Here is a 23103-nt window from a genome sequence, read left to right as displayed (position 1 = left end):
TATCAGGCACTCTTAATTAGAAATAATGTGTGATTTCATGCTTGAGTCAGAAGTTTATGCTTATGCCAGGAAACAGCAAAGGCATTTTCTCTTTAGCCAGGTTGCCCAAGTAGCCAGCATCCTTACAAAATGGCCACTGGCCTTGGGAGGTGACATGAAAGGGTCGGCCAGGTGACATGGTCCTGAGCAGGACACTTTACTGAGGTCTCTAGAGAATCCTGATGCTCACTTCACTCTCTCAGCTAGCTGAAAGTTCCTAAGAGTGGTCTGGGAGCAGACCCATAGCTTAACGCCTTATATGAAGGAATGAAAAAACCCTCTGTTTTTATCCACAGCATTCTTGAAATCAAAATGTCAAGGTAGTAAAACATACTGTTATCCTAACTCAGCACCATACATGATTCTAACTAACTGTTAAATTAACTGTGCTGTAAAAACACAAACAGTCTTCTATGTCTCTTTCTTACAGGTTACATAATAAAGCACAAAAACATTGTTCAATACTTCACCTGCTTTATTACGCGGTATCTCCTGGGGAAGAACTCAAATGAGTCAAGCTTGGAAAACAAGCATTGCCATACCACCAGGGGAGATACGGTATTTTTGCAGATGACTTGATTATCAGGAAGTTAGCACAACAGAACAAATGGCTGCAATACAGGAATTACTGAAATAAGGTTTTTGCAGAAAATGCCATAAATGGAGAAGTAAAGGAAGATTAAAGCAAGTATTTGTCACTTACACAGCCATGATTACCTTCAAATGAAAAATTACTCAAAGGACTGGGACATTGCAGCCTAAAATACTGCAAGCTTTGGAAAGAATCAACTTTATACTGATGTTTTCAAGTGGAAAATGAAGGGGAGAAATCTTGTTCCCTGCAAATTGTAAACTCACCATTATTTCATTTTTTCTGCTATCTGTTCTTGCCTCGAATAGAGTTTGTTATCAAATTGTTACAATTCTCCTACAAATTATGAGAATAAAAAATTCATCCACATTAAAGAAATAGTGATTCAAAAGCCAAATGCTATAAATGGCAAAATTTCACAGGTCTGATCTATGTGATGGGGAGACAAAGATTTTTCTACTGCTTTGACTGTTTTTTCCAGAAATGCTCATTCATGCAGATCCTTATAGAAAAATGCTACAGCTATCTCATTTTTAATAAATCCTAATAAAAAACCCCTAACTTTAAACAACACTTAGAACCAATACTTCCTATTTTAAATGCTCATGACTATATGTGAATGGATATGAATAAAAGACAGAGGATGTACTAGCAAACTGACAACTCTATAAAATTTTTTTATAATTATTAACTTTTCCCACCATAATCTCTCAATGCAGCTTATGCCCAACAAGCTCCATAATCTATTTTACAGAACAGACTCATGAAATATATATTACATCTTTGTTAAATGAGAGAACCCTATAGCTCTACAGTATAGCATATAGCTCTATATTATATGGTATAGCAGTAGACTCTACAGCTGTTCTGGAGCTGACTGGTTATGGGTAGATGGCAGCTGCAATCATAAATAACTTTACAGACACCGGGACAGCAGTTTTTAAGAGTTTGTTCATGCTTTGAAGAGCTCTTTCCATATCTCAACAAACTCTTTCTTATTATCTTCCCCGTAGGTATAATTAAGGTGTCTTTTAAACTTTTGTTTAATCACGTATTTAGTCTTAACGATCTTAGAAAACTGTCGCATCCTTTTACAATTTCATTAAGTCCTCTGGAGGGATTTAAGATATAGGTTGAATTTAAATAATAAGCTTATATGCATGACCAAACAAGTAACAGAATAGAGGGATCCTAATTCTGGGTCTGATGTAGTAGAATACCTGCATCCTGAACATAAATTTCACGAATCACAGAGGTTCCTTATACTCTTAAAATTAAATATATATAAAGCTTAAATGCTTCACTGATTCTGAGACATATTATCTAAATTAGATGAAAATGAAATCTTAAGTTGTATGAAAGCTCATACTGACACTTGTTTCTGAAGCGGCAAAATTCTACAAAAGTGTTCAGTAGAGCATAAGAAGGATTAGTCTGCAATAGCTCCACCTCTACCTTGTGAACTCAGTTTCTTTTCCCTCAAAATCCTGTTTTCCTTTGATTTCAAAAGCACTTCAGCAAATTAACCCACATTAAAATTAAACTGATAGAACAAGATACCATTGGGTTGGAGATACTTTAGACATCTTGAAAAAGTCTTCATAATTTTGTGAACTAGGAAGGAAAAAAGCAAGGACCATATGCTGAGTGCAGGTGACTGTGAAGCTAATATGATTACTTATAGACACAGGGTACTATAAAGTGTCAACAATTTACACTTCACAAGGTTTGAGTTGTCTGATATCAAAGTGCAAAATTATATCCTCAAGTGAAAATGCAGAGAAGAAAATTAATTTAATATAATTCGCTTTCGCATTGCTCACCCAAATAATATTTCTGCTGAATTATATTGAATGGAACAAACTGTAGGAATGGCTTGCTATTTCCTATGAAAATTGCTATAATCTCGACTAGTATATCAAATCCAGCATATGAAGTTAACTATGGGCTAAATCCCTGATTGTTCTTAAGTAGCCTACTGTTCTTAATTTTCAACCCCATCTCCTAAAAAAACCCCTTAAAAATTAAGAAGGGAAAACTTACTATATTTTTTCAAATCTAGTCCAAAAACTAGAGGGTTCATTTGAAAGTTTCACATACACAAATGCAAATTGTGGGACATCAGTAGGTATCTCACAAGTATACACATAAGCTGAGGTTAATGACATCAAATTAATGACTGCAGGAATTTACAGATATCTTCAAACACATTATTTTTTCCTGCTCACAGAGTCTTACAAGGTACAAATCATTTTGAAGGAGGAAAAATGAGTGAAAGAACCCTTGAACTCTGGAAAAACAGAGGTTTTGGGGTAACCACATCCCATTTTTTCTTTCTGAGGGCCTCAAACTGAAACCTGAATGTGGAGATGAAAGTGCAATTGTTCCTCCTTATCCTCTTTATATCATTTTCACTGTATCACTTTCCTCTTTGATGAAAAATATCACAGACTTGTTTTAAATCATACATACACAGTATAAATGTTATTTAGGAGACAAATAGTTCTACTGGAGACATGAGATTGTTCTAAATGTGGCCGAAACTACAGAAACTGGACCAAATACATTTATTTTCAAAGCCAAAGACATAAAAGCAAAACACCCCAGACTTGTCTGAGATGAATTATGGTTGTCAATGACTCAAGTTAGAAATGTTAAGTTAGGAACAACATCTAGAAAAGCATCTATAAAAGAAACTTCTAATGTTTAGTTTAGGGTGATATTATCAAGTATTTCTCAACCAATCAGATATTCAACAAGTGTATCCTGGGGAACAAATGTAGCAAAATCTGTAGTGTGACTGTTCCAACCTAAATGACTGCAACAGCCTTCCATTTTACTGCTATTTTTGCAGCTTTGTCAAAGCAGTTGACCTTTAAGTAATGTACAGAATATACACAGGCAACATATCAAATTAAACAGATTTCCTGGTTTTAGCACATGACATTTAAATACTCTTTTTTATTGAACAATTTATAAAACTTTTATGGAATACTAAAAATTCTGGAGACTTTAAAAATGTTAATCTTATAATTAACAGTCAAGGATATACTATCTTCACACTTGCAAGACACTGATATTCCAAACCTATTGCTATGAACTTTCTAGTAACGCACCACCATCTGCTTTTATGCTAAAGCAGAATCATCACAGTTTTTTCCACTCATGGAAGAATTTCACAATGAATCAAATAACACAGCTTGCTTAATAAGGAAAGAATGATACATTTAATGCTAAAGTCAAAAAGCATATTTATACAGGAAGGAAAAAGAAAGATGGGTAGTGCAGAGTACACTAACTACCCTTCACAGTATTCCCTATCTATAAAATCCTCCCTTTCTATTGGATGAAAGCAGTCATGTAGCACTCACCACTGAGTAATGAAGATTAATTTTATGTGACAAACATATCTTCTATTCTGCATTTTAATACAGGTTTAAAGTACATCTTGTACTAACTTCTAATTTCCAATTAACTTTGGTCATTTGTAGCTAAAAAAATAGAAAAGCAGAAATACTGAAAGCAGTATTAAAGGTAACAGAGGCCTCAGATGGTTGCCCTTCCATACTTTATACTAAATCCTCACTTTGGCCCTTTGGCATATAACTGTGTTTATAACTTCAGCTTGAATTTGGCAAATACACTGATTTGTATGCATATTTTTCTATTTCCTTAGAAAAATGGAGATAGACTTCAATTTTCCAAAACAGTAATTTAGAGGTATTTCACAGATATGTGTTTAGAGTAAGTACACTGTGTATTTAGATAAACTGCCTTGGTCTAATGTATCCATAAGGACAATTATGACTTGAATGTATTTTTGTAAGGGCAGAACAACCTGCTGGAGTTTACTAGTCAAGGAACAATTGAATAAAACCAAGAAATTGCATTGAATAATGCTCATCAAGTTAAAACAGATAACTGATAATGACATTCTCTTGCTCTCAATATAGAAGTTGTTCTTATACACTGTAACAAAAATAGTTACTAACCAACTAAGCATATCTTATCATAGTGATTAAATCAACAAATTCAACCATGCTAGTGAAGCCAAGAATATCCACAGAGGGTTTGTATGTAAAACCCTGTGTACCCCATGGGGACTGTTAATATGTCAGGTACGTGCATGATGAGTTTCTTGCAGAAATTTTGCTAATGGTAGGTACAAGGCCAATCACAAAGATGATTAATGAAAATATATCACTGAAATGTACAGGTATACATAATAGCATGTTTAAAACAGATCACAGGTACCTTTAAGGAGTGAAGAGAAGATTTCCTTGACTGTAATACAGTTTCTGCATTGCATACATGACAATTTACTTTCTCCGTTGGGTATATGGTAAATAATTATAAAATTATTGCAGATGCTCTTATCTCCTTTCTTTCTTGAAGAACAGGTCTCTGAATATCAAAGGTTTATAATCATAGTTCAGTTGGGCAAATTCTGGTTTCATTATCATCCTCAATGAAAATTTAGGATTAAATAGAATCACTCTATGCTGCGGTTACTTTTCAGCTACGAAATACAGGATCCATCAAGTCATATTCTGATCTATATAAAGATGCGATGTGACAGCATGAGCTCTGGGATGCAGCTGCCCCAGTGAGCTCCCAGCCGATGAACATGTCAGACACGGCAGCCCTGGCTAACCCAGTAACACTAGAAAAAGGAGGAGGCTGTTCCCTGTATTGAACAGGGGGTTTTAGAGGGCAAGAGTAGAGCTCTGTGAAAAGAGAACTGAATTTGTCTTCTCCACACAAAAAAGAAAAAGAAAAGAAATGTTATTCTTCCAGTGCTAGAATTATTAGACAACCTATGTGGAAATAATAATCTCTGTTAATATCTCAATATCATGTAAGCTGCAGGAGTGCAAAAGGCATCTCTTCCACTCTTAGGAAAAAAAAAAAAAAAAAGATTTTTGTGAAAACTGGGTGTTTGACCATTAAAAGGATGATATGATTATACAGCTGAGGTTAGGCTCTTCAAAGGAGCTACTTGTTTCCGGGTTTCTTTAAAGCTTCTATTCTGTTTTATTGAATGGAATGGTTACTGCTGTACCTTATGCAGAGTCCGTCCTAACCATCAGAGATTTGGTTACAACTGTAACTTAGTGCAAGAGTCCCTTGCTTTTAATTTGCTCTTGGGGTAGTCAGAATTCAGTAATATTTTTACACATGATTTTTGAGACAGAACCACAGAAAGAGAAGGGCTCCTCTCCATTTACACAACTAAGATAAACTTCCTTGGAAGACAAATTTCCTTTGAAGGGTAGTTGGTGGTCAACTCTTTCCAATGTATGAACTCTGCTGCCTGCACTGGTTAAGTTCAAAGGAGAAAATAGCTTAGAAGGCTGTATTTTTGAGTGAGCAACATAAGAATAGCTTTTTCAGTCAATGAAACAGAAGGTACTTTCCCCAGTCTGTGGCACATGGAAGTACTCAGCCCAGACAATATCATTCAAACACAGATTATGTCAGTTATCATTAAAAACACCAAACCATAGAAGATCCCTGAACACTGGCAGATCAGCTGGAAGCTCAGAAGAGACCAGCAGACACAGGTGGAAGAAACCAGTGGAGTCCACAGAGCAGTTATGCACACATACTGATATGGCCTACTACCACAGGATGTCTGTCAAACTTCTGCTTAAATTGAACATTGCTAACTCCTGGCATAACCCTTGAAAAAATCCAGAACCTGCTCTCATCCAAAATACCATAGATGATGCTGATAAAAAGATGCCAACTGCATTCTTTGAAACACAGAAGGAAATTCAGGCATATAAAATGTATGTAAATAAATAAAAAAAAAACTTTATTGAAATGTTGAAAACACTTAATTGAAGCACTAACTAAATGTTTTATATTTTATGGAAACACACTTTTTTAGTTTTGCTATTTCATGTTGCGGTTTCCACAGCTGCAGGGTATTGCAAGCAAGTGCAAAGAGTATTCCCAGATACTAAATATGTAGAAAAAACTCTAGACATTCAATTATAACACAGAAAACTTGCAAATGTATGATTTATTATAAACTTGAAAAGGCTACATGGTAAAATATTCTCTGACATCTAAGCAACACATGACTTTTTTTTTTTTTTTTTTTTGAGCCGACAGTCAGTGATTGCTTTCACATACAGTGAGTGCAATGATCTATTTTTAGACAGTAATAGAAGGTGGTGCTAGCTCAGATACACTGGCAGTCTGGCAAGGACATTCTTAACTCTAGTTGCTTTTACTTAATACCATGGGAAGCTCATTAGGAGGATGATGCAGTTATATAACCATATTCTAGATTTTTTTTGGTTCTTTTCCTGTACACCAGTAATGCTTTTTAGTGCTATGAGAATTATGTACTGCAATTCATAAACTGCAGTATCTTAAAATCTAAAATAGTTTTTGAAGCCAGCTATGAAATTTACTCTAAAAAAGAACTCCCTGAAAAGCAATAATAAAAAGCAATTACAATTACAAAACAGGAATATTGATCAGTTTGCCTTATAGCCTTCATTCATTTTACAAAGAAACCAAAATTGCTAAAAGAAATGTTTTTTTTAATTCAAATTCTAATTAAAATATGTTCATTTGATTGATCTGTGCTTTATGAGCAACAGTACTGGAAGTATAGATGAGTTTTTTCACAGAGAAAAAAAAGCCATTTTCAACAAAGGATCTCATACAGTGATAGAAAATCCCAGTCTGTAGAAATGGAAAACAGTCTTTTGAGAAAGTCAACTTTCTTATGCCCAGAAATAATACGCTGAAAAACATACATTAAAACCGTACATAACAATTTTGCACAAATAATGTAATTTTTTTCATTAACTCAAATTGCAACTCTTAAGAGTGTGGCTGACTGATACCACCTAATTTACATTGCAAATAAGTATTATTCGAATTACCTCAATGAATTTGCTTCTCAGTTAACCAAAAATAACTGGGATGAAAAGCAGAGAAATGTGGCAATCAACACCTCCTCCCCCTTTTCATCTCCAAATCAGAATAAGACTTTCATTTCATAACTAGTAGAGGAAGAATTAATCACAATTACCTTTTTCACAGAATCGACCAGTGAAGTGTAGTGGGCAGTCGCACTGGAACGAGGTGGCCCCAGTGGGCAGAGAGAGTGGATGACAAGTCCCTCCATTATGGCACAGCCCTTCCTGGCACACAGATGGTAGTGCAGGGGAAATCTGAGAGGGCACTCCAGGGTCAGGCAAGTGAGGCACATCAGAAGAAATCACAGGGAATGCTGTTGATAGATGTGTGGGTACAGAGATTCTGAGAGAGAAAATACATCAAAACAAAAAAAAACCCTGTGAGATCTCATTTTGTTACAGCACTTAAGCTTTAATTGATGTTAGTTTGTAGTTTTTTTCAATAGAAATTACTTTCTTTTTTTTTTTTTTTTTTTTTTTTTTTTTTTTTAAGAAATTCAGGCTATACTTTAGAAAATATGAATACATAAGCATGGTTTCTTCTGAGCTGATCTCCCATCCAGCCTGCTCTTCAGACAACCATATAAATGATTTATTCCTGTGGGTCCAGATCCCAGATAGAGATGTGTTCCCAGCTGGAAGAAGGAGCAGACTCACACCTGGTGACCGGGAAAGTTTTATTCAGGCCGAGGCCCAGGTGTGAGTCACCTGTTCTAGGGCTACCTGCCCACAAGTACAGGGGGCATTACCTTTGGGAATGAAAGGGAATGACTTAGGAACAGGGGACATTGGCAGGGCTATTTTGGGGCAAAAGGGGAGTGGGGAACCTGAAGCCTGCCTGAGTCACCAGCCTTTGCCAAAGCACTCAAGCCTTAGGGTGTGGCAATGGGTCTTATCAGGGAATGTTTACTATGAACTGGGAGAGGCTATTGTAAGGGTAATGACACGGGTTTGGGAAAGGGGGGTTGGTAGGGATAAACCATTTACAGAAACTTAATAGCAAAAACCATACAGAACTTTAGAAAACCCAAAATGCACATTGCAACACATAAGGAATTCCTAAATCAAGTCCCCATCCAGAAAACTAACAAAAACACAGTGAAGGTATTTTTTCCTGTCAGGGAGCAAGGAATAGCCTTCATGCAAGTAGCACAGTTTTTACTTGCTCTCGTAATTAATTTTTGGTGGATGCCAACAATGGTTGATAAATAAACACAGGCTTCACTTATTAAAGAACTCATTGCTTGAAGTTACCAAAACTTGTAAGACAGTTCTATAAGAAACTTCCACACAAGTAGATCAAGCATGCATAGCAGAAGGGAAGAAGTTGTAGTACAGAAACACAGTATCTTTTAATTCACAGAAATATCGGGGAGAAAGGGGAAAGGTGAAGAAAAAGAGAGACTTTTTTGGTTTAGTATCACCCGTTTGTCAACTCTGTTTATTACAGTTTTTTGTTCCTACTAGAGAGCCAAACTTGGGGCTCACTAAAACTGTGCAAATATAAGGCTTCCAATTTACCAAGCACAACAACTCATATGCATCACACAAGTTTAATATAGTGAGGAAAAACCAAAAAGAATAAAGTGTCCCAAGAAGATCCATGACTATTTAATAAGCTTATTATCAATTAAAAAATAACTTCTCACTGAATTTTACATTAGAGATAGACATTCTTTTTTCATTTTCTGAAGTTCAAGAGATATGCTATGAAACACAAGCTTGCAGGCCTTTAAAACTCGACTTGCTGAGCTCATTTAAAGATTAAAAACAATGTGTTGATGCTTGCAGCAAGTTAGAAGATCTCTGTGTGCATTATTGACCTGAGAAGCAGTGACAGGCTGGGAAATTAAAAAAAAAAAAAAAATTTAAAAAAAAATTGTGACTTATTGTGAAGTAACAGTGAATCAAGTTTTGCTTGATATATTTTTGTTACACTTTGTCAGAACTTTTCCTGAAGGTGCCTGCAGGAAAGCTGGAGAGGGACTTTCAGTAGGAGCATGTAGTGACAGAACAAGGAGGGATTTAAGCCAAAGGAGGGTAGGTTTACATTAAATATTACAAAATATTCCTTACTGTGAGGGTCGCAAGGCACTGAATTAGGTTGCCCCGAGAAGTTGTAAATGTCCCAACCCTGGAAGTGTTCAAGATGAGCCTGGATGGGGCTCTGAGCAACCTGCTCACGCAAATGGTGTCCCAGCCCATGGCAGTGGGGTTGGAATTTGATAATCTTTAAAATCTCTTTCAACCCAAATCTATGATTCTATAAAAGGCAGATGAGGTTGAACTGAAATATCACTAACATTTTGGGCAAAACAGCATAGAAATCAAGTGCTTAAAACAATGATTTATAGGAACCACAGTTAGCATAAGACAGTGTTTTTTGGCAATATATTAAAAAACAACAGTCAGATTTGTACTTATTTTGGTGAAAATGATGGCATAAAGCTGCTTTACAAAAACCAAAATTAAAAGAAACCCATATACTGGCCCTAGCTGTTCCCTTCCCTTTCTCTTTGTCACCTGCTCTTGTATCAGCTAAAACTTCTGCTTCACCATATTTTAGAGTTGGGAATTTGTCTTAAAAACAAGCATTGAAAAGGGGTGATGCATCAGTAGATTGCAACTGCAGAAACTAGATAGGTGGGGATTCATTCAGTGTGACATTGCATTCGCCACTCCATGCATCTCTCTAGCTTCTTCTTAAGTCAATTTTTTAATATATCTCATTTACATGAAAACTGATTTTAACAATTTACTTTTTTTAAAACCATATTTTAGAAAGTACTAACAAACTTAATAATATTCTGAAAAAAACTCCACCAAACATAACACATCCCTGGTAAGTAAGTTGTCTAAATGTCAGTATTAAAAATCTGCTTCTCTAAATTATCAATACAGCAGAAAGAGGATACATGCCCAGAGGAAGTTAGGAAAGAAATGGAGGTAGACAGAGGAAGAAGACAAATAATTCAGGGCAAAGTAAATATCTACAGGGACCCAAAGAAGGTCACAGTAACTGAGAAAGGGGTGGAGTCTGGGAAAGAACAAAAGGGTACAAAGGGCTTATGTGACAGTAAAGAGAAGATGTGCAGAGCCATAATAGTAAGGAAAACATTAGAATGGGATACTTAAGCAAGGATGGAGTATGCACCTAAAACACAAAATAGCCAAGACCACATGCTGTGGTGCTTAGCAATGAAGATTTCAAGGCAGCCATCTACTTTATATGAGAGAAAAGCATCCAAAAAAATGGCAGTCATCAAGGTGGCTGAAAATAAATACTTGCAATATATTTGAGGCTGAGAACTTGCTAATAAAAGGCTTGAAACTTTAAGAAAATAAGTGACTTACTGTTTATTTCCATTTAGATGAATTGAATAATAACATTTCCATTTATATAAATACAATGAAAACAACATAATTGCTGGATTTATAAGAATACTTTTCTCCTAAGGGAAATAATTCACATAAACTTCATGTAGGCTATTCCATTTAGTGCAGCATTAAGGATGCATTAACATGTGTTATCTTCTACCAAGAAGCACAGCAAATCTATTTCCTAGCACAGCAAATTAAAAATGCTTAGTCACCTGCTGGGATTACAATCTTTGATTAAAAGTAAATAAATCAAAAATATTGATTTTGTTCCCAAGCATAACTTAAATGTTGTAGAAACTCTGAACTAATAGTAGGTTAACACAAAAATTTAGACATTTACAGGAGACATTTATTGGGAGCAATTACTGGTATTTGTTGGTTTTTCTGTTACTCCTGAAAAAAAAAAAAGTCAACAAAACCTATATAAAACCTGGGGAATTAACACAGTATAAACCAAGCTCTTACTACTAGCTATTAGTGAGACCATTTTTCTAATGACAGATAATCCTATCTGACCACTGCAAAATTTACTCCTCTGAACCTGTTCACAGCTACTGTCAGGGGTAAAATGCTGAACAAGAGGGAGAGCTGTCTGACTGGCAGGTGCATTCTTGTCTCTACTGAAAGCACTGATTTCCAGCTGTGGAAGTTTCACATCCCCTTTCTGATGGGAAGCTACTGTTTTTCTCTAAAATAGAATCACAGCAGTGTGCTTTAAATGAAATTTTATGAGTGCAAGTAATGCAGCCTTCCTTCATTTTTTGGTTGACATTCTAATCTGCAGAGAAGAAAGAAAGGGAAGCTACTTGGTAGGCTGATTTCTCCCCGGCTCATTTGCTAATTTTTCACAGGATGTCAACCTTTGCAGTGTTGTTCTGTATGTTTTACTTCTAGATGGTGCCTGACTGTGTTTGTGCCAGCAGTGCTTCCAGGCAGCCTGCAGCTCCCTGCCTCGCCACAGAAGTGGGGAAGAGTTTTCTGGGGCTGGTTAGTGGGGCAAACATCTGCAGCTGCGTTCACAAGCCATTCGAGCTGCTGCTGTGAATAAGCAATGACCGCGCCTCAATGAATTTTAACTAAAAACGTCATTTGAATAAAGAGCTGGGAAGCATTTAAAGGAAAACAGTAATTGAGGTGTTAAAAGTTTTGACAAAGTGTAACAAAAATATATCAAGCAAAACTTGATTCACTGTTACTCCACAACGAGGCCACGATTTTATATTTGTTTTTTTCTTTTCAATTTCCCAGCCTGTCGCTGCTTCTCAGGTCAATAATGCACACAGAGATCTTCTAACTTGCTGCAAGCATCAACACATTGTTTTTAATCTTTAAATGAGCTCAGCAAGTCGAGTTTTAAAGGCCTGCAAGCTTGTGTTTCATAGCTGAGTGCATGTAAAGTTGAAATGCTTGTCTAAACATAGACATTAGTGCAATATGAAGTCTTGTTTATTTTATATTACATTGTTTGCCATTAAGGAGATGTATGACAAACTGAATGGCAGGAATATAGTACTTAGAGGTCATGTTTGATGTTATGTTATTAAACCAAAAGCACACATACCCAAACCAACTGTGCTTCCCTCTCCCATACGCTCTCTGTTCAATGAGAGCCTGAAATTATAAGTGTGTGGAGTTAGAGGCACTGCAGCTTACAAAGTTAACAAAACCTCTGCGATGCCCCACTCTGCACTGATGTGGTAGTGAGGGGCCTATCCTCGATAGGGGCTCACCTGTGTGCTGCCGGTTTAGCCCTGAGCCAGGGCAGTGACCAGGGCCAGGAGAGTTGGTCAGCCTGAAAAAAAAGGAAGGCTCGGGGGAATCTGGTCAATTTGTATAAATACCTGAGGGGGAAGGGGAAAGGACTGAAGGAGATACTTCTTGCTGGTGGCTAGGACATACAGCATAGGACATACAGCAGTGGACACAAACTGAAATGCAAGAAATACCACCTAAATATAAGAGAGTGTGTTTTTTTTTTTTTTTTTTTTTTTTTTTTTTTTTTTTTTTCCCAGGGTGATCTATCTGTATAATGGACTTCAAACTGAGACCTGCAAAGAGAGCAGACTTTTCCCCCAAGTAATTCATTATCAGGCTGATGGCAGATGTGTCTACAGGAGCACTCTGACATTTCCCATGAAGCAAGTTGACGAGACAAGCAATGGCATGGGAGTCCCCATGATATGATAACATCTCCACTGCCTGTATCTTCTGGTACTTATGTACTTAACGTTTTATTACTGGAGTAATGGATTTAGCCTTATCTGATATGAGTGGGATAAGGCAGTTTGTATTTTTATCTTGTCAATAAAGTAGTTTGTGCTGGGAAGCAACTGCTTTTATTTGCAGTTTTCTTCAGTGGAAAAGTGTGCATCTGCCATATTTCTTAGGTTGTGACAGAATATTATTTTAAGTGAACGTTTTAGAATTTAGAGCCAAAAGAAAGATTTTTCAAGAGCATTACCATGCATGGTATAATATAATTTCAAAGTTTATGAAACTGAAAACAACTCACTTCATGGAAATGTTGGTTTAAACAGGAATAAATACCTAGTACCTTGAATGTAATTTGGCAAGAATTAACAAAGCTTTTTACAGGCTGTTTATTTCACTGTTCACAACCATGTCAAGCAGAGTACTTTAAATGGCATCTCACTGATTTCAATGAATCCACTGAGCAGTATATTTGTGCACTTACCCTCCTGGAGACACCATTTACATCACTCAACACAGTAATTTTGAAAACAATTCAAGAGCTTACCAGATATGGATTATTTATATGCTGCAGTTTATATATGAATCTGTTTTCTTTCACTCATCACAATTTTTATATTAGTTAGAAGTGCTGGGGGTCAGTTTTCTGAATAGAGATGATATATACTCAGGCATATCTCTTAAAAAATTAGATTTTCAGTGTGTGTTCCAGACTGTGAGCCCAGCTTCCCTCTCCTACGAGCTACAACATTTGGTAGCAGAACTCAGTGATACTGTAGTTGCAGATTTTCATTAAAAAATGATTTTCATTAAAAAACTGGAATAACAGAAAACTCTGTTTGCAAATACAAAGAAAAAAATTAAACTCCAGGATGCATAGCAGTGCTAGATATGGGAAGAAATGTCAGTTACAGACGGATAAAAGTGGGAAGAGGAAAAGGAAATACATGTACTAAGACATATTCCTGTTGTTTCCTCTAAAGTATATAGATTCCATGAACTTTGCAATGGATAAGTAAGTTATTGCAGCAGAAATACTTTATGTTGGAAGTTTAACAGCAAAAACCTTTATAAACTAGACATGGAAGGGAGTGTTCCTTAGATGGTACTTGAAAAACACTCTTAATCCCTAAGTTTAGGACAATTGTTAAAACAATGGTTTTGCTAAAACTGACAAGCTGAATTTTTGTACCAAATCTGATCATCTTTTTATTTGGTTTGCTTGAAGAAATAAGTGACCATTAAATCTTTCAGTTGTTCACTCTGATCTTTACTTAAGTGTAAAACATTACCTGTACCAAAGATCCAAACATTAAACTCAAAAAAAAAGGAAAGAAGTCAAACTACTGAACACTAAGTAGACCAGTGTGAAAATCTTACACTTTCTGAAGTTTAAATAAATCTCAAATCTGTGTGAACTTCAGTTTTCTCTTTTACATTTAGTCAATAATCACAGTTGGAAAACCTCTTACCAGTTTAATCTTAGCTGCAATTTTAAAAAAGAGCACTTGAAAGGCCTAAGCACTGGGTATTTTTGTTGATTTCTGCAACTACTTTTGCTTCTTGAAACTGGTGGTTTTGAAAAGAAAGAAAGACTTTAATTCTCTCTTTGAAGATTCTTTCAGCAGATGAAAAATGATTTTTTTTTTTAACATGACACTGTACTTGTCCTTCTGAAAAGGCTCTGCAAAATTAGAATATAAGCATCCTGTTCCAGTCCTAAATGGCTGAGTAAATTGTAATGGAAAAACTGAGTTCCTGTAACAGAGATGCTGTGTCAGCTATCTTAAAAATCACAATTCCCAAATGAAGTCAGTGCTGTTTACCAAAGATTCTATCTAAGTTCAAGCAGTAAAGATATTCTTCCACCTCATTGATGCCATCTATAATTTAGATTCCAAAATGCATGATCTACCTATGCAGTATTATTGCACAATGTGTCTTTCAGGGATAAAGGAGAAGCACTTCTCAATCCTGAATATGCAATTGATTTTCTAAGCAATAATTCATTCAAGCAATTCAAGTAATTTTCAGCGCTATCGTAGCCAAACTTTGGTCTTTGCCCACAATAAATATTCTCCAGGTGGGTAGTGCCCTGCTTTGACAATAAAAAACTCCAAAATGCTTCAAGAGACATACTTAAAAAACAATTGATACAGTGGAAAAATACAGATCTGTACTCAGGTAAATATTCTAGCCCAAGGGATGGGGAACCATATGTGAACACATTTCCTTTACCCATTCAACCTGGTCAATGTCTATTCCATGCAGGACAGAACAGACAAATGGACTGCTTTGAGGAGTTCTTATGGCACTTCTGGAAGGTGTTTATAATTCCACTAAGCTAAGAAGAGAACTGAAGTCAAGAATCTATTACACCAGAAGAGTGTTCTTATCACTGATCTGGAGAATAAAAATAGAAAGAAGAGATGTACCATCACTGGACCTATCTTTTACAGTCTCATCTCAACTTCGTCTGGGAATATTTAGGAGATATTGTTCTCTCATAGATACACTTACGAAATAGAGGCATGCTCAGATCCTGACAAGTGTGAGGAAGATTCTTTAGAGAATCAAGATGCTTCCAGAAATGAACAGCAGGCTGGAAATTCAATGTGCCCTGATTACATTAGAGATGAAGTGCAGTTTTGAGAGTACAAACTTTGCTTTTAGGTCTCACATAAGAATAGTTTAGACCTTCAAATAATATTCACAGATGGACTGCCTTTTAGGGTTAGTTTCCCCATGTGCTGAAAATATTTCTTACCCCCTTAATAGAAGTAGATAAGAAACCATTTGTGGTTTTGACTGGAATAGAGTTACAGTAGCAACTGTGACTGTGTTTTGGATTCCTACTGAGAAGAACATTGGTAATACAGAGATGTATTAATTGCTGCCACACAGTGTTTGCACACAGTCAAGGCCTTTTCTGCTCCTCACCCCACCACACCACTGAGCAGGCTGGGAGTGCACAAGGACTTAGAAGGGCACACAGCCTGATCCCAACTGCCCAAAGGAACATCCCATTGTGTCATGATCAGCACATGAAGCTGGGTGCAGAAGAAGGAACATTTGGAGTGATGGCATTTGTCTTCCCAAGTCAACATTGCAAGTGATGGAACAGTGGTTTCCTGGAGATGGCTGAGCCTCCACCTGCCTGTGGGAAGTGGTGAATGAATTCCTTTTCCTGCTTTGCTTGTCCATGACTTTAGCTTTACCTATTAAACAGTCTTGATCTCAGCTCACAAGTTTTCTTATTTACACCTTTTGATTCTCTCCCCCATCCCACCAGGGAGGACTGAGCAAATGGCTGAGTAGGAGTTAGTTGCCAGCTGGGGTTAAACCGTGACATTTTAGAAATATTAATTAAGGTTCCTGGAGAGAAAGCATTTTTCTATTCAAAGACTGTGTTACTGGAGAAAAATAGGAATTTAAAAAGGGATTCTGTATCACAAGCTATAGAAATTAACATAAAAGCTGTCCTGAAAGCAAGATGAGAACAATAAGTAGAGATTATTATTAGAGAAAGAGTTAAAAATGCAGAGTGCTGTTACACATCATCTAGTATTTCTTCCAGACTTAATTTCTAATTATATCTTAATGTTGGGAATGGTTGACATGCATAAACACAAACATCATTTATTCATCAGTAATTTGGCATTTAATTAATATATTACTGCATTCTCATTGAGTGCATAAGAATGAATGTTGTAAATATGATGGGTCAAAAAGTCCCAGTAATATTAAGTGAGAGAATGAAAAAAAATACAGTACTTGAAATATCCTAAATAGAATTTTACAAGGTAAAAGATAGGGAACTAAAATAACAGGCATTATGTAACGTTTTTCTGGGAGGAAGAAATTATTTTATAGTCAATAAAATGCATGACAGATGGGAGAGTAAACAGCAGCCCATAGTTAAAATGGATTTTGGGGTCTGCTTAAGAAACAATGAGAATAGAGCTGTTACCCTAGTTGTTTATCTCATGTACTCCCATGTGCCCTCAGTTCCCCCCATGCCCTGATATGTTCACTGAGTTTCCACTTTCACTTCTAGCAGGGAGGTTGATGGTGGTCTGGGAAGCTTGAGTGGAAAGTCATGTTGATTCACACTGAGCTGCAGACTATAGTAATTGGTCTTGACTGTTACCAGCCAAGGTCCCAGTGCATCCCCTGGTATTCATCTCCAGGCACCTCTCTTATATTCAGTGCCCTCCCCCTCTTCCAGGATCTTTCTTCCAGCCAGGTTTACCTTCTTTGCTGGCCAGCCTTCAGTCATCTGGGACCTCAACATTTAGCCAAAACTGATGATAAATGATGGAGAGTGGCTTGGTGAGCTCTTCAGTCACTTATCTCAGTGCCCTTTGGTGAATCCCATCTGGCCCATCAGACTTCAGAGTAAGTAGTTCAGCAGGTCACTAATTGCTTCCTCCTGGATTACAGGGGGTCTATTCTGCTCCTACCAGCTCAGGCAGCTGGTTGCCCTGAGGATAACTGCTCTTTCTGAGGTAAAGAAGGAGTTAAATACCTCAGCCTGATTCCTCTTTCTCAGAGACAATGTTCCCCTTCAAGAAAATGGATATTTTTCCTTGGCCTTCCTTTTGTTGCTAATGTATTTATAAAAACACTTTTTATTATCTTTCACAGCAGTGGCCAGATTGAATTCTAGAGGAGCTTTTGCCTCTCTAATTTTCTCTCTATGTGACCTAATGATAACTTTGTACTCTTCCTGAGTTGCCTGCCCCTTCTTCCAAAGGTCTTAAACTGTCTTTTTCTCCTGAGGTCCTGTGGAAGCTCCCTGTTCAGCCAGGCCACCCTTCTTCCCCACTGGCTTGTCTTTTGGCATATAAGGTTAACTTCCTCTTTGTTATTGAAGAGGACCACCTTGTTATTAAAGATTATTTTCTAAGGGACTTTCTGAAGTAGAGGCACCCTTCAGTACACCCTCTGTAAGTCCAAGATAGAGCTTTTGTTGATCTCCTTCCTTATGTCATGGGAAATTGAAAACTCTACCATTTCATGGTTGCTGTGCCCCAGGCAGCCTCCAACCGCCAGTAGTCTCTCTGTGCAGAAATACAGTGTGAGATCAGCCACCTAAATGATGCTTTTATCTTGTGTCACTTCATTAACTGCAGGCTTCAGGGTCTTCTCCTATTGTTTGGTCCAGACATTGTCAAAGTCTATCAACCACTTGTATTGATTGAAGTAGGAGGTTTCTGTTTAAGAATAAAAAACTTCAAATTTGGATATTCATATGTGTGTCCTTTTATCTGCTGGCTGCTATTGTTTAAAATTTAATATATTTTTTCCCTGCAGCAATATAATATTTTAGCATGTCCCAATGTAAAATGCAATGCTGGTAGATGACTTTCCCTTCTTGGAATGACTGTAAGGGTACACTAAACAATGTTATGGTTTTACTAGTGGGATTTTCCTAAAGGAAGAGTGTTAAATGCTGGCATAAGTAATATTTATCTTTCATACATTTGGAAAACTATTAGTATTTTGGCCCAAACATGTTTTTGTAACAAACACTCTACCTGAGAGTGAACAAGTACTGTAACTATGATGTTGAGAGCATCAACAAGAACCATCAATAACAAAGAATTGAAGAAGTTTGATACTTATGACCTCATGTTCAATCTCTTTTCAATTCCTAATTCTCCAAGGCATCAAAATGCCACCCCATATAGTTTTTTTCCTCCTAAATATTTGAAGAAATTTCATCTACAAATAAAATTCTAGGACAGAATTCACTTAGTCACACATTATCTGTCTAAGAGCTTTGAAACTTGCCTCAGCTGACCACCATGGTTCCCCTCATAGACAATCTATATGCAGAGGGCATCACATTCTAAGAAAAGTAACCAATTTTCTCCATCAACTGGAGATGGTACTAAATAAAACACCTGTGATGAGTGAGGAAAAATTCCTACTTCTACTCACTATGTCACACTTAAAATCATCTGTGTTTTGGTTATATAGCTGAAAAACATCCCAAACCACTTTTACATATTGAAAAGATTTCCTAAAAACATTTCCTATATATCATATAGCTTTACAGCAAAGAATGGTGCTTACCTTACCTTTTTAAAACCTAAAGTAGTCTTTCTAACACTTTAAGCAATTTAAATTTGCAATGAAGAAACTGCTGGTACTTCAACATGTGTGATGGAATGTGAATCTCACTTAGAAAAATCCTAAAACATGGAGAGATAGTAACAGGCAACATTATCAAGACTGAGAAGTTTTATTTTAATGTGAAGAACCAGAAGAAAAAATAACAGTCTACAAACAAGAAATAAGGAAACTCCAGATGCCTTGTCAGCAGATTTCTGTCTTTCCTTCCAACATGTGAGCAATTTTCAAGACTGCACAGGAACTAAGATCAAGTGTAGCAGAAGAACATGCCACTGCTCTGCATTAAACTGTTTATTTTTAATTGAAATTATGAATAATTAAGAAATAGTAAAGGAAGAAAGTCAAGGAGTTGACTTGCCTTGATGTGGATTATTTGACAGAAAAATGTTATATATGGATAGTTCATGCCCTCCCATCTTCTTATCAACCCAAAGGTTGTGAGAGGGCAAGACCATAGTGAGGAAGAAAACATAATAAACACAATAAACTAAATAATAAAACATAATAAACTAAAACTATGTTATATTGCAATTATTAGGTGGTTATGCTGCTCCATGGTAACACTGAAAGTTTTAGATATTTTGCTTCCATTAATCCTAACAGCTTTTGTCTATTTTAAACATTACCTGAACCCAAATACTATGTCATTGATGGTTTGGATACCTGGCTATGACTTGGCAGTAAGCAACATCACTTGTAAAACTAATTGGTCTTTCCAACTACAAAACAAGTATCAAAACAAGTATAAAAAAGTAGCCTGAAGCAAAACTGGGAGATTATTCTCAATGGCAAAGAATACTTCTCTCACTTTTACCTTCAAACTGAGCTAGATTTTTCAGCCATTCTTTCTTGAGAAACTTTAAATCATGAAGGGTAGCTATATTTAAAACATTGATATTAGTGATTTAAGAGGGTCAAAGCAAGCCTGATTTAATAATATCAGCCAAAGGCTCATTATCATACTAACTAAATTTTATGAATGCAGTCAGCTGCTTAAAACATGTAAGGTGTATATGTAAGACATAAATATGTTTTGCTTACTTTCTTAATTAAAAAACAAAAACAAAAACAAAAACGAAAACTTGGTTTCCTTGTGAAAAATTTAAGCAACTCATTTAGTAATCAAGACTTAAAATAGCTAAGTTATAGATTTAAATTAAGAAAATAAAATCCACCAAAGCAAGTAGATTTTGCTTTGCCACTTGCAAAGGCTTAGGAAGTACAAACATACCTTTTAATGCAAAAAGAAAGAAGTAATTTTATTCAATTAATTCAATTTGATAAAAATCTGTCAAAGTTTGTTGGCCCATGTTCCCACATTAGAGAATTTACCTTACTCTGCTTATATTATAGAGTTATTCTGAGGGAAAAAGTTATTTATTGTAAATAAAACTAATCGCACTTGCAACCAGAACTATCTCACCATTTAAGAGTTCTGAATGCTGCCAAATTTCTTTCATATACTTTAATTCAGTCAAGAATACTTTATATCTTCTGGTTTATGAAATGGATTTTATAATTGATAAATGCTGGAAGCCAGTTACTGATGTCACACTTGTGTTTATAGTGCCTAAAAGATATTTAATCATTTCCTATAATTTCCATACAATACTTAATTTTATAACACCAGTGAACTATGTTAGACAGTTAGTTCTAAGAAATTAATGCATTTCAATTGACTAATGCAACTTGGCTACCAGCCTTCATCCTTACAGATGTAAAAATTTCCCATTATATCTTTCTATTTAAATATAGGGTTGTGTTTTTTTTTTTTTTTTTTTTTTTTTTTTTTTTTTTTTTTTTTTTTTTTTTTTTTTTTTGTCAAGCAGGACCTTGTATGGGTTTTAGCAGGGCAGCATCATCTCCTATCTACCACTTGATTTTAGCTTGGGTATAGGGAGGGAAAATGGGGAAATCTGGCTTCAGAAAACTGGTCAGAAGCACATGTATCTCAACAAATTCATGCATTGCATAGAGACAGGTGTCATAGAGACAGGTGTTTTCTTAAAATTAATTTAGTTCATGTCTTCTTTTTGGCACTGTTGGCAATTTTAACAAGTTATGGTTTTATGAGCTGAAGACCTTCCTTCTCTCCATACATAGATAAATTACCTTAGATTTCTGCTATTGTCAACCATTGCTCCATTGGAACTTCAGAGTTTCAAAAGAAATCTGTATACCCACCATTAACAGGGTGTCTAGAAATTTGCCAGTGACTGTGGAAGTATGTGTGTAGGAGCTGGATGAGAGGAAACAAATCCCAAATTTATCTTTATATTTTATATGTAATTTTTAACAAATTTTCAAAAATATACATGAAAATGCACAAATACCTACAGTTTAGCACAGATGAAGCAGCATTTTTCTACTCTCTGAGCATTCCACACATTATAGAAATTGGTCTTCTGAGAGTCAGAATTTCTTTCTTTCTTATAACTAATAATTTTAAAGTTTACAAATATAATCTGAATTTCTTATGTTTCTGGTTTCTGCTTGTCATATGTCAGTGTATCTGAATGTGAAAAAAGAGAATTTTATTCTCACAGATATATCAAAGTCTGTCTTGAATTTTAGACTACATCTCTGAAGAATTTTTTCTCTACCCAAGAGCTGCAATTTCACTTTTAAAGAAGCAAGGAGAAAAAAAAGGAAAGCATACAACAGGATTTAAAGCTCTTCTTTTTCTGAATAGTTATTTCAACAAAGATCAATAGCACTGGGGAGTTTTTAACTGTTATACTAGTGTTTTAAGGCTGCAGGGGGCACTGATGCACTGTTTATCTACAGTGCTGCAGAGCAAGAGTCAGACAGGATATGATTAAACAGTCCTGCAGGTTACAGATTCAGAAAAAACATAAACTATTTATAATCAATTTAGGTCTTGAGAAATTAGGTAATTGTAAAATATTTATATGACTTTTGGAGGGAAATTCATGTTTCTTTTACTGGGTAATACATTTGTTTTTCTGCTGCAATCCAGTGGTTGTGGAGATAAGATTGTTTTCTTAACTTTACAACCAAGGTCCTTTGAAGGATGATATATCTTTCTAGTCTTGCATTACTTAATATTACAACCTTAAACAAACAATCCTTATCCTGCACAGAAAACAAATTTTTGCTCAGCAGCTCTCTAGAGAAGCCCATATATTCACTGTAGATAATAACTTCATCATATATTAATCAGCCAATATATACACTACCTGATTCATCAAGTAATTTAAGTAAGAATTTATAGCAACAATAAATAATTATATTTTTAAAGAAAAAGAAAAAGTTACATATTACTTCAGTTTATTTAATATTTTATGTTATAGGACCTAGGAGTGAGGGCATCTAAGATTCAGAGGTTTCTTGATAGTAAGAGTGTAAGACAATTTATGACTCAGCAACACACATCAGATATCCAGCCATGTCTCATCATGTGTTTTGCATTTATTTTTACTGCTTATTTATTCTTTAATTCCTTTCTGCACATAATCACTTTTTTTTTTTTTTTTTTTTTTTTTTTTTTTTTTGTTTTGTTTTGTTTTGTTTTGTTTAAATGCAGGTTACGTTAGAGCTTAATCTCCTCTGTTCATCTCAGGCCTTAGCACTTCCTGTATTTACAGCTGTACTGAGTCATGGCTGCCTAGAGAGGCCTTTATGGAAAGACATGAACTATAATCTTAACAAAGAAACACAGGAAGAAGGCACCGCTTCAATTGGTAGTTTGTACTGATTATCATCATTTATACTGCAGCTATTTTGGGGGATTATTACCAGTTTAGACCTTTAGTTGCAGCTTTCAGCTGTTGGTTT

The 23103-nt window shown here is 35.8% G+C and overlaps 1 protein-coding gene across 1 annotated transcript in view; it reads right to left on the bottom strand.

Annotated features, from left to right (window-relative positions):
* Positions 1-23103, bottom strand: part of EYS (eyes shut homolog) — a gene marked incomplete at both ends in the record, with an annotated part of 727941 nt that overhangs the window by 190460 nt on the left and 514378 nt on the right. Inside the window, one exon of the mRNA XM_083857640.1 lies at positions 7686-7915. Within this exon, the coding sequence (XP_083713766.1) occupies positions 7686-7915 (230 nt within the window). The remainder of the gene's footprint in view (positions 1-7685; positions 7916-23103) is intronic.

The sequence above is a fragment of the Zosterops lateralis genome (assembly GCF_965231275.1).
Source record: "Zosterops lateralis genome assembly, chromosome: 3".
In the NCBI taxonomy this organism is placed as follows: Eukaryota; Metazoa; Chordata; class Aves; order Passeriformes; family Zosteropidae; genus Zosterops; species Zosterops lateralis.
The sequence above is the reverse complement of the archived record's forward strand: the minus strand, read 5'-3'. Positions and strand labels throughout refer to the sequence as shown.